The sequence below is a fragment of the Gallinula chloropus genome (genome assembly GCF_964237585.1).
Source record: "Gallinula chloropus genome assembly, chromosome: 2".
Lineage (NCBI taxonomy): Eukaryota > Metazoa > Chordata > Aves > Gruiformes > Rallidae > Gallinula > Gallinula chloropus.
The window spans coordinates 163,700,301-163,719,101 of record NC_140086.1 but is presented as its reverse complement, the minus strand read 5'-3'; the positions used below and the strand labels follow the sequence as shown (position 1 = coordinate 163,719,101).

Genomic DNA, 18,801 nt, shown 5'->3' with positions numbered 1-18,801 from the left:
TTCTCAGAACCCCTCCCCCAGCCTTCTCTTCTTCCCAGGCTCAGCTTCCCTCCTTTCATCCCCAGCTGATCTTTCATTCCCAGAGCCAGTTTCTTCATCTACCCATTGTTTTAACTCCAGGTCCATAACCAGCACCCACTGTTTTAATTCCGAGTCCATAGTGATTTTCCACAGTGCTAAAGGCACCCGCTGCCTTGTCCCTAAAAGCCTGAACATGCTGCACATTCTCATAGCTGCTGTAACTCCTTTAAAATCAAAATCCTATCCTAAACTAAACCTGAAATAACCTAGAAGTTAAGCTGTTGTATTAGGGTGACTGTAACAAGATCAGACATGACGGCAAAGTTCTTCCCTGGCAGAGTTGTGGGGCTGTGGCACAGGCTGCCCAGGGAGGGGCTGAGTCCCCAGCCCTGGGGGTGTTTAACAGAGGGGAGATGAGGTGCTCAGGGCTCTGGTTCAGCTCAGGATGGGGATGGTTGGACTGGATGGGCTCAAAGGGCTTTTCCAGCCTGGTCATTCCCTACTACATTTGGGAGTTGTTTTATGTTCTGTATCCCTGGCAGCTGATCCTTACCCTGAGGGCTGGGGAGATTGGCAGCTTGGGGGGTATGTTGTGGGGCTTGTTGTTGGCTTGGTTGGTGGTGGTTTTGTGGAGGCTTGGGAGTTTGGGGTGGTTACTGTGGATAGTGTAGGTGTCTTGTCTGTTGGGTTGGGTTTTAGTGGGGTAGCGATGCTCTATCCACGGGGTGTGGGGATGTTTGTGATTGCTGGATGGGGTTTATTATTCACTTTATGTGTGGTGTTGGAGCTTATGTGGGGGTTGGCTTGAGGGATGGTTCAGGCAGTTTAGAGGGCTCAGAGAATAGCTGTAATGTAAAATGCCAGCTTTGGGGGCTGGAGACAGAGGTCCAAGTCCTTTTTTTCTGAGTGATGCTATTTGGCCAATTAGGATAAATGCATGTTTGACTGGCTGCGTGTTGATTCACGTTAGGATGAATAGGTTGGCTACTAGAGCTGAGGATAGTAGTTGGGAAAGTGGTCGGAAGGTTATTGTGCGTTGCTCAGATTTGTGGAGAAGGGGTGATAAGAATGGAACTGCTGCTGAGGCAGCCAGGGCTGGTCCTGTTACACTCACCCCAGTAAAACAGCTTCACTTCTCGTGAGTTTGGTTTTAATTTAGAGTATTATTTTTCAGTCACAGCAGCTTTGAGAATGTGCAGCATGTTCAGGCTTTTAGGGACAAGGCAGCGGGTGCCTTTAGCACTGTGGAAAATCACCATGGACTCGGAATCAAAACAGTGGGTGCTGGTTATGGACCTGGAGTTAAAACAACGGGCAGATGAAGAAACTGGCTCTGGGAACAGAAGAGCAGCCAGGGATGAGATGAGCATGCGCAAGGATGGGGTTCACTCGCTGGCACAGTGAGGAAGACTATCGAGGCCACCAGAGGAACCCGCTCAGCACCACTTCGCGTACGGGGAGGACATTTACGGTAATTTCCAGGAGGAGCATGGGTATGCCAAGCATCTCCCTGCCCGCCTTGTATTTCAAACTATCAGTAGAGTTACCCAGTGATTGCTATGGGATGAGGATATAGATAATGTGAAGCAATCGAAAGCCCAGCACGGCCAAGGTCCAGCTCAGAGGCAGGAATTTTGGGCAGTGATTTGGCTAAAAATTGTGTCAATCTGTTGTGCTTTGAGCCCGTGGGTGTGTTGCAGTTTTGGGGGGGCTGTGCTGCTGTGACAGTTTCTGTAAGCAGCAGTTACAGTTTTCTGCCAGCCTCAAAGTGAAAACCTCAGGCGAGTCAGGGCCAAGGGAGTCACAGAGCCTCTGAGAATCACAGGGAGGAGAAAACAACCCGGCAGCGGCTGCGTTTTCCCACTGGAGGAGGAGGGAGAAGATGTCACGAGCTGAGCAGACACCGAGGCCGGGACAGGGCGCGGGAGGAGGCGGCCCTGGGGCCAGAGAGAAAGATGCCCCTGCAGCCCCTGGAGAAACCCCTGGGAAAGGCCCAGCCCCCACCTGCAGCCCGTGGAGGGGCCCCAGGCTGGGGGGAGCAGGGGGAGACACAGAGGAGACGCTGTGACCCTACCTTGGGGTAAGCCCCTGCCAGCACTCGCAGCCATGAGGAGAAGCAGAGACACAGAGAGGAGAGGGAGAGAGATTTGCACTGGAACAGGTTTGCTGGGGGAGGCTGGTGACCCCCCAGAGCACTGGGACTGAGAGACACTGTGATAAGGAGATCAAGCCCTGTGGGACAGGACTCACGTTGGAGAGGTGTGTGGAGGACTGTCTCCCGTGGGTGAGACCCCGGCAATAAGCCTGGTATAATCAATTTGTTAATCAGACCGGAGGGCACTTGCACTCTGTTACCCTTTGTCACTGAGCTGGTACGAATCGCAGTTGTGAGGGAACAGGCTCAGGGTTATACACGCAGTGTAGTTCCGCAGGGTGGTTGTGGGAAGCAGCTCTGGGAACTAAGGGCTTGTGAAGGACGAGAAAGGCTGGGGTGCTTTTTCTTTCTTTCTTTTCACAACAAAGGGCTCGCTTGGGAGAGTCTCAAGAATTCGAGGGTGGGATGGCATCCACCACAGGCACATCATTTATCCCCTTGCTAAAGAAAAGCTGGTGACTAACAAGGACATAAATCAGCTGAGACTGATGAGAACACTGCCAGCTTGCAAGCCCCTCACATTCCAGGCGAGAGTTGGGAAGTACCTTGTGAGGATGACTCGTGGCCTTCCTCCCAGGGACCACCAGAGGCCCTCGCTCACAATTCTTGGAAGGATCTGCGCAAGCGCAAAGGACTGATAAGCTCATGAACATGTGAAGCCAGAGTAGGTGGGTTTAGGTAATAATTATGTACAGGCGTTAAGGGAATGTTCCCTGTTTTACTGCATAAACACAGGGTCGGGCTGCTGCTTTGGCGCGCGGCACTGGGGGAGCAGAGACACCCCGGCCGCCCAGCGCTGTGTTTCCTGCTTATCACTTGCTCGAATAAATTCTATTTGGATACTCTGGAGTGAAGAACTTGTCACCGCCGATTACACCGGTCACCCTGAGGAACCAGCTCCACTGCTGGGGAGGTCGGTGTGAGGTTACAATAAGATTTTGATTCTGAAGGAGTGGCAGCAGCTCTGAGAACACCCGGCGCTGCTGAGCCGGGGTGCGGGGGCCGCATGGCGGGCGCTGCCGGGTCCCGATCAACCCCCGAGCCGGGAAGGGTCTCGGTGCGCGTCGGCCGGGCTCGGCCGCCGCTTGTGCCCGCGCAGCCACGGCAGCCCGGACCGGACGGCACCGCTCGGGCCGGGACTCGGGGCTCCGCGGGGCCGAGCTCCTCCACAGCGGGCCCCGGGGCCGCGGCACGGCCGCTCTCGGCCGCTCCGTGCGACTGAGCTCGGCTCTGCGAAGAGCCCGCCCCTTGCCCCGCTCCTTCCCGGCTGCTTCCGCCCGGCCCGGGACCGGCCCCGCAGCTGCCCTGGAGCCCCCGCGCCGGGGCCCGGGACGCGTCCCCGAGGGAGGGCGGGGCTGCGGGACCCCGACAGGAGCGGGGACACGGAGGCTCCGCCGCCCCGGGGTCTCTCGGGCCGCCCCGGTCCCAGCCGAGGGACAGCGCGGGGCCGGATTGAAGCCTCGGGCCGGGATTGGTCAGAGCCGAACGGAAAGGGCGAGCTGGGATTGGTCAGAGCGGAGACACCGGCGGCGGGACAGGAGTGAAACGACGGGCGGGGATTGGGCGGAGTGAAGTCGGCGAAGGGCGGAGACCGGATGGAAAAGGAACGATGTGATTGGGCGAGAAGCGAAGACCGGGGGGGCAGCGATAGGTAGTCGGGCGCCGATGGGCGTGGTCAGAGGCTTTAAAAAAAGCGGCGGGGCGTCGCTTCTGCCTCTGGAGAAGGGGCGGGACCCTGTGGCTGTTGTTGTTCTGTGGCGGCTGCTGGCGGGTCGAGCCTGTTGTGCGGCGTGCGGAGCATCCCACGTCCGCCGCCCCGGGGCGAGAGAGATCCCCTCGGGACAGGAGACGTAGGGGAGGCGCCTCCGCCGCCCTGGCTGGACTAGCGGTGCGCCGGCCGCCGGGCTGCTGTGGCAAGGTGCGAGCGGGGGGAGCGGGACGGGCCGGGGAGGAACCGCGCGGGTCCCGGCGGCTCTGGCTGCCGTGTGCTCGGCCCCGCGGCTGGGCCGGGAACCGCCTCCTCTCATCCCCCGCGGGGTTCCGTCCGTCCTGCCGGTCCCTCCCCGGCCCGTGCTGGGGCTCGGCTGCCGCCCGGGGCTGAGCCGCGCCCGGGGCCAGCGGCGGGCGGGGCCGCGGGGAGACCCGGTCCCTGAGCCGAGCCGGGCGGAGCGGAGCGGAGCGGCGGGACTGCACCTCCCGTGCTGCACCGGCGGCGGGCGGTGCTCCCGGGCCGAGGCGGCCGGCGGCTCCCAGACCGCCCTTGTTCCTGCCCGCGGCCCGGCCGGGTGCTCGGCCCCCCGGCCTGCCCCGCAGAGCCATCGTCCTCCCGCTCCGCTCGGGTGCCGGAGACCGAGGCGGGAGCCGGGAGCTTCCCGACGAGCCGTTGCCCGGGCCGCTCCGGGCCTTTGCGCCGGGTCGGCCGGCGGCGCGGGGCACGGCCGGGGGTCCGGGGCTTTGCCCGGGGCTCCGTCAGGCTCCGGCTGGACGGGCGGGCGGCTCTCGGCAGGTCTTGTGCCCGGCAAGGTGGGTCTCGGGGCTGTCCCGGCCGAGCGGCCGGCGCCCTCCGTCGCGCTGCCGGAGAGCCCGGTGCCGGCGGGGCCCTGGCCGGCCCCGGCAGGATTCCGGCCGCGGTGCCGGGCGAAGGCGCGGCAGGGCGTGCTGAGCCGGGCGTGCTTCTGGCTGCAGATGGCGGTGACGTTTGAGGACGTGGCCATCCACTTCTCGGCCGAGGAGTGGGCAGAGCTGTCGGGCTGGCAGCGGCGGCTCTACCGGGAGGTGATGCTGGACAACTACCGGGCGCTGGCCTGGCTGGGTGAGGAGTGTGTCGGTGGCGGCGGGGCCGGGCTGGGGCCGCAGTTGAGCTGCGGGGCTGAGCTGGAGCCCTTGGGAGGGGGAGTCGGGCTGTAGCCGTGGCTGCGCGAGCGCTGCCGGAGGGCTTGGGATGTCGGGCTTGAGCTGCCGGGTTGTGCCCGGCCAGGCAGCCTCTCCCCTGCGGAGAGCGGGGCTGGGGGACAGGCTGGGCTGGGGTGGGTGGGATGGGCTGGGAAGGGATATGTGTGTTTGGACGGGAATGGGGGGTGTGGGACCGCGGAATGGGATGTGTGGGGATAGATGGGTAGGATGGGGATGGGATGCGTCCAGCTCTTGGTAAAGAAAGGCTTCCTCCTAGCCCCTCTCGCGGGGTGCTGAAGCCATGGCCAGGCAGGGGCAGCAGAGAGGAGCAGAGCCTGGGTGATGCTGGGTCTGGGGAGGGGGTGGCCAGTGCTGCCATCCCAGCAGTGCAGGAGAGGGTGCCTCTCTGTCTGCCCTGCACAGGCCAGGTCACCATCAAGCCAGAGATCATCTGCCAGCTGGAGCGAGAAGAGATGCCGTGCGTGCCAGACCCTGCCAGGACACAGCAGCAGCACCAGACCCCTGTGCCAGGTGGGTACTGTGGGAAGAGTGGGGGGTTCCAGCAGCACCATCCCCTTGGCACCAGATGCTGTGTGCACTAATAAGTGTGGTGGACTGGTGGAGTGCTTGTGCCGCTGGGCATGTTGTGGGGTCCCATGTGCACATGGCATCCGCGGTAGTGACCTCGGCCTCTTCTCCCCAGCAGTCAGCCGGATGCAGATGGAGGCTGGTGGGGTCCCTGAGGGTCTGCTGGCACCCACCACTCTCCTCCCGGGGATGCCCAAGACGGGCATGAGGTGTCAGGAGAACTTGTCCCACAGCAGGAGCCAGGGGGGGTCATCAGGGAACACTCGCCTCCAGCGCAGGAAAACAGCCCAAAGTCTAGAGAAGCCCCCCCTAACGTGTCCTGAGTGCAACAAGAGCTTCAGTCAGAAGTACTATTTAAATAGGCACATGCGGATCCACACAGGCGAGCGGCCGTTCGTCTGTCCCGACTGTGGCAGGGGCTTCAACCGTAAGTATCGCTTGCAGAGACACCAGCGCGTGCACAGCAGTGAGAAGCCCTTCACCTGCAGGGACTGCGGCCACCAGTTCAGGGACAAGTCCTGCCTGGTCAAGCACCAGCGCATCCACACTGGGGAGAGACCCTTTGCCTGTGACCAGTGCCCCAAGGCCTTCAGGACAAGAAGCATCCTCAAAGCGCACCAGGACACTCACTCCCTGGAGCGCCCTTTTGTCTGTGCCCTCTGCTCCAAAGCCTTCAGGTATAAGAAGTCCCTAAGTGTCCACCAGCGGGTCCATACAGTGGAGCGACCCTTTGTCTGTGCCCACTGCCCCAAGACCTTCAGAGAGAAGAATAAACTCACTGTCCACCAGCGCATCCACACTGGGGAAAGACCCTTTGTCTGTGCGCAATGCTCCAGGGCCTTCAGGAACAAGAGCAACCTCACAGTTCATAAGCGCATCCACACTGGGGAAAGACCCTTTGTCTGTGATCGATGCCCCAAGGTCTTCAGGCAAAAGAACTGCCTCAATTACCACCAGCGCATCCACGCAGGTGTGAAGCCCTACAAGTGTGAGCAGTGTGGCAAGGCCTTCACCCAGAAGAGTGCCTTGAATTATCACCTGATAAGGCACCAGAGGCTACAGGGGGTGCCAGAAAGCAGTCAGTGTGCCAGGGAACATCCATCTGATACCGGCTCGCTGGGTGAGAAGTGTCTTGGTGGTGGCGGGGCCGGGCTGGGGCCGCAGTTGAGCTGTGGGGCTGAGCTGGAGCCCTTGGGAGGGAGAGTCGGGCTGTGGCCGTGGCTGCGCGAGCGCTGCCGGAGGGCTTGGGATGTCGGGCTTGAGCTGCCGGGTTGTGCCCGGCCAGGCAGCCTCTCCCCTGCGGAGAGCGGGGCTGGGGGAGAGGCTGGGCTGGGGTGGGTGGGATGAACAGGACTGGGGAGGCACGGGATGGGGTGCAATTGGGGCTTGGATGTGGTGGGATGTATTGGGCTGTTGGGTGGAATGGGATGGGATGTGTGAGATGGGAGTTGGTAGGGAGTGGTTGAGGGGAAGGTGAGATGGGGATGGAATGGAATGGACAGGGCTGGGATGGGTGTGGTGAGATGGGGCAGGAGTGCCTGTGCTGTTGGCCATGGTGTGGGGTCCCACATGCCCATGGCATCCCCGGCAGTGACCTCGGCCTCTTCTCCCCAGCAGCCAGTGGGACGCAGATGGAGGCCAGTGGGGTCCCTGAGGCTCTGCTGGGACCCACCGCCCCACTCCCGGAGATGCCCAAGATGGACAGGAGGCATCAGGAGAACTTGTCCCACAGCAGGAGCCCCAGGGGGTCATCGGGCTGCGCTCACCCCCATCCCAGCAAAGCACCCCAGAGGCTGGAGAAGACCCGCCCAACATGTCCTGAGTGCAACAAGAGCTTCAGGCACAGGTCACATTTACTTGTCCACATGCGGATCCACACAGGCGAGCGTCCGTTCGTCTGTCCCGACTGTGGCAGGGGCTTCAGCCAGAAGTCGAACTTGCATACACACCAGCGTGTGCACACCGGTGAGAAGCCCTTCACCTGCAGGGACTGCGGCCACCAGTTCAGGGACAAGTCCTGCCTGGTCAAGCACCAGCGCATCCACACTGGGGAGAGACCATTTGCCTGTGACCAGTGCCCCAAGGCCTTCAAGGACAGTGGTAACCTCACTAACCACCAGTGGGTGCACACAGGTGTGAAGCCCTACAAGTGTGATGAGTGTGGCAAGACCTTCACCCAGAAGAGTTATCTGACCAGGCACCTGAGGACCCACGAGAGGCTGCAGGCGGTGCCAGAAAGCGGCCGGTGTGCTGGGGAAGGTCCATCCCAGCAGGAGGGGCTGGCAGAGGACAAGCCCTTCCAGTGCAGCCTCTGTGAGGAGCGGTTTCAGGATGAGGGGATGATGCTGGCTCACCAGGGCACCCACAGCACCCCCAGCCTGTTGGCACCCCCCCATCCTGACACCCCCTGAAACTGCTGCTGAGGGGCCCTTGGGAACGGGGGCTGCAGGGATGTCCTGCTCTGACTGGCTGAGCCTGGCTGGGGGGCAGGAGCCCACCAAAGCCCCTCTGTCAGCTGGCAAGAGAATGTGTAAGGAAAGGCTGGTGGGTGATGACAAGAAGAGGGTGAGTGTGGTTGTAGAGACAGGCTTGATACACCACTCAGTCTCCAGTGTATTTAAGATGCTCCAGAATGACTATTGCCCCTGCATGGACTTGTTACAGTGTTAACCAAACAACATGGAAATAGCTATAGGCTGAAGGGTTGTTTTTCACCTTCCCCATTGGTCATCTCTTCCCATGCCACCTGCTTGGCTCCGGGCAGCCCGAGCACCCTGTCTCCATGCTCAGCCTGCCCTTGTCACGAGGCGATTTCTCTGACTCTGGAGTGTGATGCATGAGCCTTTGTTCAGTAAACCACATGTACCTTGAAAGGGGCTGTAACATCCTGATTTTGTAAGAATGATTGTGTAAGGTGTCTTGGAAGTTGCTGAAGAAGCATTGAATTGAGTTATAGGTCTCTTAGAAGTAGAAACCCATAGGAATCAAGTAGCCGATGGATGAACTTGCTGTTAAAGATGACCAAATATGGGAGGGGGGTCAACTAAGGGACAAGCGAGGAAGAGGAGCAACTTCATCCCGTCCACCACCAGGAGGTAGAAGAGACCCCGTGACAACAACTGGCGCATGTGCAGAAGATCAAGCGGGAGCCTCAGTGAAACAGTCGGGACCCGGAACGTAAAGACCATAGAAACCTAAACTGGGACGGGGCCCCCGCGCGCCGCTGGCAGAGCGGAGCCTGTGCGGCCGCCCAGCGCCGCTCTGCGTGTGGCCGCCTGATAAGTCAATAAAAATGAGCTTGTAACTGGGTTAACTGGTTTCCGACTGGTGATTGGGAAACCCACAGCTCCAACCCCCATGGAATCAGGCCTGGGGAAGGCAGCAGAGACACGTCGGTATGCAGTAAGAGGAGGGGAGGTGTCTGTGAGGACAGGAGCTTGTAAGACACAATCCATGAGCTAACAACCTGCAGGAGTGTGAACAACTGCCTTACACAGGAGCAATGTGACTGTGCAGCCTTAACCAGCTATGAGCAACAGTGAGACACAGGTCAGGCGCCTGATCAGAGCACAGAGCCAGTGGCAATGGGATGGAACTCGTGTCCTGAGACAAATATATACAAGCTGTGTGTGTGTGTGTGTGGAGAAACGAGCTCAGCACTGATCACACTGACCCGAGCTGAGGCCGCAGCTTGGGCTCCTGGACAGGGACCAAAGGACCTCTGTGTCGTCAGGATTCCGAACAGCCACGAAGAAGGGCTGGAATGGGAGAGCAATAACCCCCGTCACGGATCCTGAGGAGGATCCTACTGTGGCTGGTATAGGAGGGCGAGAGCCTTGGGGGCGGCAACCAGCCGGAGTTCCGTCTGTCCACGGCCGGTGCGTCCTCTGAGGGGGAAGGACGGCGGCCTCTGGGCCGGGCAGTGCAGCGCTGCCGGGGAAGGAACCGAATCTTGGCCACCAGGTGAGCGGCCGGGGGGAACGGGGAACACGGGGAACACGCTCGGTAAAGGTGAGGAGGCGGCAGTGACACTCCCCCCCCCCCCCCCCCCCCCATAGCAGGAGGCAGTGACACTCCCCCCCCCCCCATAGCAGGAGGCAGTGACACCCCCCCCCATAGCAGGAGGCAGTGACACCCCCCCCCCCATAGCAGGAGGCAGTGACACCCCCCCACCACTCTCTCTAAGAGAGGAATTAAAACTGATGCAAAGTCTCTGGGATCAGCCCCTTTTGTGGAGCAAAGAGAGAGAACTGACCACAAGTGTGAACACAGCATTTGCTTTACCTGCTTGGGAAGCTGTCGGAGCTCAAATCTTTGAGGGAGCCTTGGATGGGGTGAAAGAAGCTCAGTCATTAATGACTCTGGGAATTAATTAAAAGGACTTTAACTGGAGAGGAGGCAGAACGTGTTGCTGCCCCTTCAGCCTCTGCAGCTTTAACTCCAGTTCCACAGAACTGATTCAGAGAGGGATAAAACCTGCTGCAGAGGATGTGCTGGTGTTTCTGGGTCCCTTTCACCCAGCCCAGTCACTGTGCCAAGGAGTAACACTGTGATCAGAGCAGAGTGATGAATCTGTCGGCACTGACTGGGAAGGGGAGAGAGTAGTGTGCATAAATCTGCCACCACAGTCTGCACCACCCCCCCGCACTATTGTGCCTCTGGAAGGAAAAAACGTGAACACAAGTGTACAGCCGACTGCATCTAGTGTCTGTTCACCTCTAACTGAGCCTAAAACACCCCGTGAAGCAGTTGGAAATGAACTGAGACCAACAACTCCAGCTCGTCCTTGCAAAGCTGGGAACACGACAGCAGAGCGGGCACACGGTGAGATGGGCTGAGCACAACCCCCATTCCCAGCCTCGGGAGCTGCTGGGGGAAGGAGGGAGAGAAATCAGGAGGGAAGCTGAGCCCGGGAAGAAGAGAGGGCTGGGGGAGGGGTTCTGAGAATGACATTTATTTCTCATCACTCCCAATTTGAGAACAAAGGAAATTCTTTCTTCCCCAGCCCAGTCTGTTTTCCCATGACGGTCACTGGTGGGTGACCTCTCCCTCTCCCTGTCTTCACCCACCAGCCTTTCCTTACACCTTCACTTCCCGACTGACACAGGGGCTTTGGTGGGCTCCTGCCCTCCAGCCAGGCTCAGCCAGGCAGAGCAGGACATCCCTGCAGCCCCCGGCCACCACGGCCCCTCAGCAGCAGGTTCAGGAGGTGCCAGGCTGGGGGGGTGCCAACAGGCTGGGGGTGCTGTGGGTGCCCTGGTGAGCCAGCATCATCCCCTCATCCTGAAACCGCTCCTCACAGAGGCTGCACTGGAAGGGCTTGTCCTCTGCCAGCCCCTCCTGCTGGGATGGACCTTCCCCAGCACACCGGCCGCTTTCTGGCACCGCCTGCAGCCTCTGGTGGATCTTGAGGTGATTCTTCAGGTCATGCTTCTTGCTGAGGGTCTTTCCACACTGGTCACACTTGTGGGGCTTCACTCCTGTGTGGATGCTCTGGTGGGCAGTGAGTTTAGCCCTGCTCCTGAAGGCCTTGGGGCACTGGGCACAGATGAAGGGTCTTTCCCCAGTGTGGATGCGCTGGTGGGCCTTGAGGTTGGTTTTGTACCTGAAGGCCTTGGGACAGTGGGTGCAGGCAAAGGGTTGCTCCCCAGTGTGCACGAGCTGGTGGGCCTTGAGGTTGTTCTTGTACCTGAAGGCCTTGGGGCACTGGTCGCAGGTGAAGGGTCTTTCCCCAGTGTGGACGCGCCGGTGCATGACAACGTGTTGCAACTGCCTGAACTGGAGGCCGCAGTCCCTGCAGGTGAAGGGCTTCTCACCGCTGTGCATGCGCTGGTGAGTCTGCAAGTAACACTTGGTGCTGAAGCCCCTGCCACAGTCGGGACAGACAAACGGACGCTCCCCAGTGTGGATCCGCATGTGGACAAGTAAATGTGACTTCCTGCTGAAGCTCTTGTTGCACTCAGGACACGTTGGGCGGGTCTTCTCCAGCCTTCGGGGTGTTTTGCTGGGCTGGGGATGAGGGCGCCCCAATGACCCCCCTGGTCTCCTGCTGTGGGCCAAGTTCTCCTGATGTCTCCTGCCCGTCTTGGGCATCCCTGGGAGTGGGGCGGTGGGTGCCAGCAGACCCTCAGGGACCCCACCGGCCTCCGTCTGAGTCCCGCTGGCTGCTGGGGAGAAGAGGATGAGGTCACTGCTGGGGATGCCGTGGGCATATGGGACCCCATCCCATGACCAGTGGAACAGGCACCCCAACAGCACCCCACCCTTCCTGGTGCACACAGCATCTAGTGCCAAGGGGAAGGTGCTGCTGGAACCCCCACCCCTCCAACAAACACCCGGTACTTGCCTGGCACAGGGGTCTGGTGCTGCTGCTGCATCCTGGGAGGGTCTGGCACGCACGGCATCTCTTCTCGCTGCAGCTGGCAGATGATCTCTGGCACATCCCACCACCATCCTACCCATCTATCCCCAGATATCCCATTCCATCAACTCCCCCCCCATTCCCATCCCATCACACATATCACATCCCAGCCCACTCCATCCCACCCTAGCCCGACTCTCCCTCCCAAGGGCTCCAGCTCAGCCCCGCAGCTCAACTGCGGCCCCAGCCCAGCTCCAACATGCTAGAGACACTCCTCACCCAGCGAGCCGGTATCAGATGGACCTTCTTCAGAACAGCGGCCGCTTTCTGGCACCACCTGGAGCCTCTGGTGGATCCTCAGGTGCTTCTCCAGGTTACCCTTCTGGGTGAAGGCCTTGCCACACTGGTCACATTTGTGAGGTCTCACACCTGTGTGGATGCGCTGGTGGACAGTGAGGGTGCTCTTGTCCCTGAAGGCCTTGGGGCATTGGGCACAGGTGAAGGGTCTTTCCCCAGTGTGGATGCGCTCATGTTCAGTGACTTTATTCTTCTCCCTGAAAGCCTTGGGGCAGTGGGGACAGGGAAATGCTCTATCCCCAGTGTGGATGCGCTGGTGGGCAGTGAGGTACCTCTTCTCCCTGAAGGCCTTGGGGCACTGGTCACAGATGAAGGGACGCTCCCCAGTGTGGATGCGCTGGTGGGCAGTGAGGTTCCTCCTGTCCCTGTAGGCCTTGGGGCACTTGTCACAGGGAAAAGGGCGCTCCCCAGTGTGGAGGTCCTGGTGGGCCATGAGGTTCTTCTTGTCCCTGAAGGCCTTGGGGCACTGGTCACAGGCGAAGGGTCTCTCCCCAGTGTGGATGCGCTGGTGCCTGATCAGGCAGGATTTATCACTGAACTGGTGGCCGCAGTCCCTGCAGGTGAAGGGCTTCTCACCAGTGTGCACACGCTGGTGAGTCAGCAAGTTACACTTCTGGCTGAAGCTCCTGCCACAGTCGGGACAGACGAACGGACGCTCGCCTGTGTGGATCCGCATGTGGACAAGTAAATGTGACTTGTACCTGAAGCTCTTGTTGCACTCAGGACATGTTGGCTGGGGGCAAGGGTGCCCCGATGACCCCCTGGGGCTCCTGCTGTGGGTCAAGTTTGCCCAACGCCTCCTGCCCTTCTTGGGCATCCCCAGCAGTAGGGCGGTGGGTGCCAGCAGACCCTCAGGAATCCCACTGGCCTCCATCTGTATCCCGCTGGCTGCTGGGGAGAAGAAGCCAAGGTCACTGCTGTGGATTCCATGGGCATGTGGGACCCCACACCATGCCCAGCGGCACAGGCACCCCACCAGTCCACCAAAATTCCTGGTGCACAAAGCACCTGGGGCCAAAGGATCGGTGCTGCTGTAACCAGCAACCCCTCCCACAGCCACCCGAGACTTGCCTGGCACAGGGGTCTGGTGCTGCTGTGTCCTGGCAGGGTCTGGCACGCACGGCATCTCTTCTCGCTCCAGCTGGCAGATGATCTCTGGCTTGACAGCGACCTGGCCTGGCAGGGCAGACAGAGAGGCACCCTCTCCTGCACTGCTGGGATGGCAGCACCGGCCACCCCCTCCCCCGACCCAGCATCACCCCATTCTATCACACATATCACATCCCACCCCAGCCCAGCCTCTCCCCCAGCCCCGCTCTCCGCAGGGGAGAGGCTGCCTGGCCGGGCACAACCCGGCAGCTCAAGCCCGACATCCCAAGCCCTCCGGCAGCGCTCGCGCAGCCACGGCCACAGCCCGACTCTCCCTCCCAAGGGCTCCAGCTCAGCCCCGCAGCTCAACTGCAGCCCCAGCCCGGCTCCACCACGCTAGAGACACTCCTCACCCAGTGAGCCGGTATCAGATGGACCTTCTTCAGAACAGTGGCTGCTTTCTGGCACCGCCTGCAGCCTCTGGTGGGTCCTCAGGTGCTTCTCCAGGTTTTTCTTCAGAGTGAAGGTCTTGCCACACTGGTCACACTGGTGGGGCTTCACACCTGTGTGGATGAGCTGGTGGGAACTGAGGTTGTTCTTGTACCTGAAGGCCTTGGGACACTGGTCACAGGCAAAGGGACGCTCCCCCGTGTGCACGAGCTGGTGGGCTGCGAGTTCCCCTTTATAGATGAAGGCCTTGGGGCAGTGGGGGCAGGAAAACGCTTGCTCGGTGTGGATGCGCTGGTGGGCAGTGAGGTTCCTCCTGTCCCTGTAGGCCTTGGGGCACTTGTTACAGGGAAAAGGGCGCTCCCCAGTGTGGACATACTGGTGGGCCATGAGGTTCTTCTTGTACCTGAAGGCCTTGGGGCACTGGTCACAGGCAAAGGGTCGCTCCCCAGTGTGGCTGCGCTGGTGGATGACCAGGTGGGGCAACTGTCTGAACTGGTGGCCGCAGTCCCTGCAGGTGAAGGGCTTCTCACCGCTGTGCACGCGCTGGTGCCTCAGCAAGTTAAACTTACGGCTGAATCTCTTGCCACAGTCGGGACACACAAGCAGGTGCTTCCCTGTGTGACTCCGCATGTGGAGAATACGATCAAAATTACTCCTGAAGCTCTTGTTGCACTCAGGACACGTTGGGGGGGTCTTCTCCAGCCTTCGCGGTGTTTTGCTGGGGTGAGGTTGTCGGCACACTGATGACCCTCCCTTGCTCCTGCTGTGGGCCAAATTTTCCTGACGTCTCCTGCCTGTCTTGGGGATCCCTGGGAGCGGGGCAGCTGTTGCCAGCAGACCCTCAGGGACCCCATCGGCCTCCATCTGCATCCTGCTGGCTGCTGGGGAGAAGAGCTCAAGGTCACTGCCGGGGATGCCATGGGCACGTGGGACCCCATGACATGCTCAGTGGCACAGGAACCCCAACTCAAACGTCCTGGTGCACACAGCATCTGGGGCCAAAGGGATGGTGCTGCAGGAAGCCTCCACACCTCCCAGGTACTTGCCTGGCACAGGGGTCTGGTGCTGCTGCTGCATCCTGGGAGGGTCTGGCACACACGGCATCTCTTCTCGCTCCAGCTGGCAGATGATCTCTGGCTTGACAGCGACCTGGCCTGACCAGGGCAGACAGAGAGGCACCCTCTCCTGCACTGCTGGGATGGCGGCACCGGCCACCCCCTCCCCAGACCCAGCATCACCCCAGCTCTGCTCCTCTCTGCTGCCCCTGCCTGGCAATGGCTTCAGCACCTCTTGAGAGTGGCCAGGAGGAAGCCTTTCTTTACCAAGGGCTGGGCACATCCCACCACCATCCTACCCATCTATCCCCACGTATCCCATTCCATCAACTCCCCCCCCATTCCCATCCCATCACACATATCACGTCCCAGCCCACTCCATCCCACCCGCCCCAGCCCGGCCCCGCCGCCACCGACACACTCCTCACCCAGCCAGGCCAGCGCCCGGTAGTTGTCCAGCATCACCTCCCGGTAGAGCCGCCGCTGCCAGCCCGACAGCTCTGCCCACTCCTCGGCCGAGAAGTGGATGGCCACGTCCTCAAACGTCACCGCCATCTGCAGCCAGAAGCACGCCCGGCTCAGCACGCCCTGCCGCGCCTTCGCCCGGCACCGCGGCCGGAATCCTGCCGGGGCCGGCCAGGGCCCCGCCGGCACCGGGCTCTCCGGCAGCGCGACGGAGGGCGCCGGCCGCTCGGCCGGGACAGCCCCGAGACCCACCTTGCCGGGCACAAGACCTGCCGAGAGCCGCCCGCCCGTCCAGCCGGAGCCTGACGGAGCCCCGGGCAAAGCCCCGGACCCCCGGCCGTGCCCCGCGCCGCCGGCCGACCCGGCGCAAAGGCCCGGAGCGGCCCGGGCAACGGCTCGTCGGGAAGCTCCCGGCTCCCGCCTCGGCCTCCGGCACCCGAGCGGAGCGGGAGGACGACGGCTCTGCGGGGCAGGCCGGGGGGCCGAGCACCCGGCCGGGCCGCGGGCAGGAACAAGGGCGGTCTGGGAGCCGCCGGCCGCCTCGGCCCGGGAGCACCGCCCGCCGCCGGTGCAGCACGGGAGGTGTAGTCCCGCCGCTCCGCTCCGCCCGGCTCGGCTCAGGGACCGGGTCTCCCCGCGGCCCCGCCCGCCGCTGGCCCCGGGCGCGGCTCAGCCCCGGGCGGCAGCCGAGCCCCAGCACGGGCCGGGGAGGGACCGGCAGGACGGACGGAACCCTGCATCCGGCACCGTTTGGGATGAGGGATTAGGACTCTGTCCCCCCCACACACACCCCCACACACAGAGGGACCAGGATACAGCTGGCTGTGCCCCCCAGTGACACGGATGTGCCATGACCCCGTGTCCCGGCCCCGCTCAGCACCCCAGGAATGTCTGGGGGGGCACTGGGCCCCCTGGACCCCGGGATAGGGACTCCCACATCCACCCAGCAAGGACCGGGTGGACAGTCACCCTGCGTGGCTCCCACTGCCCCAAGGGACATTCCCCCCCACCAACTGCCTGCCCCCCACGGCTGCCCCCTGTATTGTTCCAAATACCGTTCCACGGAGACCAGGATGAGTGGTCTGTCTCAAACAATCTCTCTGGCAAGAGAACAGAACCTGCGGCAGCTGAGGAATGTTTTGGGGACTCCCTCTTGCCTCACAAGGGGCTCAGTCCCGCAGGCATCTGCGGGGGTTGGACCAGGGCCTCCTCCATCTCCCACGGCTGGAAGGGCCTGTAGACTCCTGATCTCAAAGCAGCCACTCGACAGACTGGACATTGTGCTTAGGTGGGCTCCTCATCTGATATCCCTCTGGACACTGTCCCTGCAAGGGCAGCCGCTCAGTCAGTACCCACTCGGACAGCCAGGATCCTGCCCTTCTCCGACACGGGACAGGGACAGGCAGAGCGCTGCCTTGCTAAAACCCAGTGTGAGGCCACTGTACAGGGTCATGGCTCCATCAGCCCGGCTGGGGGGTCAAATACGCCCTTGGGACTCCCATTCCCCACCGACTCATTTCCAGAACACTCTGTGACTCAAAGCCTATGCACGATGGGCTCCACCTCCCTGCAGGCCGGGGCCAGGGACCACCAAAGGTGCAGGTTTGGGACATCTGGTGTGTGCCCTCCATCCAAGGACTGCACCTTTAAACCGACCTACGCTGGACCCCTGGGTGGTGACACCCCTCTCCCAGCCCCTTGCCTTGTTCTCAGCACGTAATCCTAACAGGGTTCCCAGTTTGGCCAAGTTCTACGCATGGCAATCCCTTGCTCCCAGTGTATCTCTTTGTGTGGGCTTGTCCAGCTTTATAATCCCACTGGCTGTGAAGTTGGACTTTGCTCCGAGCTCCTGGGTCACTGTTGTCACTCCTGAGGAGCGCAGAGGGTTACAGGAGCTCATCTCACCAGGGTATTCCCTGGCCAAGAGAGGGAGAACCTGGCCCTGGGACAGGGAGCAAAGGGAAACTGCACAGACCCATCAGCTGGGAAGGGACAGGCAGCCTGAATCTCCCTGGTTTGCCCACCCAGGGGGACATGATATTGAATTTGGCGTCAGAAGGGGGATACTCTGCGAGTAAGGAGGGTTTGGGATAGGGGACAGCAGGTGTGTCGTTTAAAGGAGACCTGATTTCTCTGGCAGAAGGTCACAGTAACCAGGGATGAGCCTGATCTTGACTGCTCCCCACTTTTGGATTTGCTGAAAGTCCAGGGAGGGGCTGAGTCCCCAGCCCTGGGGGTGTCTAACAGAGGGGAGATGAGGTGCTCAGGGAGCTGGGTCAGCTCAGGATGGGAATGGTTGGACTTCATGATCTTCAAAGGTCTTTTCCAACCTGGTGAGTCTGGGATTCTGGGATGTTATAAAGCTTATCCGGCTCTTAAAGGGTGCGGTTGGGCAGAGGGATGTTCCCCGTCCCGACAGCAGCAGCGGGCGGATAAAGGACTTGGCAAAAAAACCTGAATGTGGAGCTGGTAAGGGGCAACCAGTGATTTGTGGTGCTTTGGGAAGGACAAACAGCGTTTTGAACAAAGCCAGAGGGAGCATAAGGAGTCTCTTTTGGAGCTGGGGAAAGAGCTACAGGTGAAATGGGAACGGGGAAAACAGCGGCCAAAGAAAAGTTAATTGGTGTCTCCATGGTGTCTCCAGATACTTGTGGAGCAGCCTGAGTGATTTTTTGGAAGGGAAAGGCAATTAATATTGGAATGGGCTCATCAGCCGGTGATGACGATCTTGAGAATGGCCCTGGTTTCTCTAGATTGCCTAAAGTAAGAGACCTCATGGAAACAAAGGTCCCTTCCCACTACCCCTGGGAAACGGGAAAAGGAAAAGCTGAACGTGACCCTTCACCCAAACTGCGGCCATAAAAGCCTGTGAGGGTGATGAGGCCACAGAGCCCACTGTCACCACCAGCCAGACACCCCTGAGTGCCACCGAATTGCGAAAATCACAAGAAAAGCAGCAGAGACACCGAAACTGTGGATGTGTGGAGTTCCCCTCAGCAGAGGAGACAGAAAACGGCCCTCGGGGCAGGAAGCCCAAGGGTACTGGGGTCCCAGTGTATTCCCAATAGCACCTGCTGCCTGAGGTCCCTGACTCACAGAATCCCAGAACCACAGAGTCCCCAGGCTGGAAAAGCCCTTTGAGCCCATCCAGCCCAACCATTCCCATCCTGAGCTGAACCAGAGCCCTGAGCACCTCATCTCCCCTCTGTTAAACACCCCCAGGGCTGGGGACTCAGCCCCTCCCTGGGCAGCCTGTGCCACAGCCCCACAACTCTGCCAGGGAAGAACTTTGCCCTCCCAGCTGAGCTGATGAGGTGCTCAGGGATCTGGTTTGGCTCAGGGTGGGAATGGTTGGACTGGATGGGCTT

The 18,801-nt window shown here is 60.8% G+C and overlaps 2 protein-coding genes across 2 annotated transcripts; both read right to left on the bottom strand.

The window, feature by feature from the left end:
• Nucleotides 1-10,595: 10,595 nt before the first annotated feature.
• On the bottom strand, nt 10,596-13,050 carry LOC311189144 (uncharacterized protein; the record flags this gene model as incomplete). The annotated part of the gene is made up of 3 exons (XM_084260724.1): nt 10,596-11,816; nt 11,999-12,089; nt 12,297-13,050. The coding sequence occupies 3 exons, from the start codon at nt 13,048-13,050 to the stop codon at nt 10,859-10,861; spliced, it is 1,803 nt and encodes a 600-aa protein (XP_084116850.1). The 3' UTR covers nt 10,596-10,858.
• Nucleotides 13,051-14,858: 1,808 nt separating this feature from the next.
• Nucleotides 14,859-16,712, bottom strand: LOC311189143 (uncharacterized protein; the record flags this gene model as incomplete). The annotated part of the gene is made up of 3 exons (XM_084260723.1): nt 14,859-15,067; nt 15,397-16,085; nt 16,591-16,712. 3 exons carry the CDS (start codon nt 16,710-16,712, stop codon nt 14,859-14,861), a joined length of 1,020 nt encoding a protein of 339 aa, XP_084116849.1.
• Nucleotides 16,713-18,801: the final 2,089 nt, after the last annotated feature.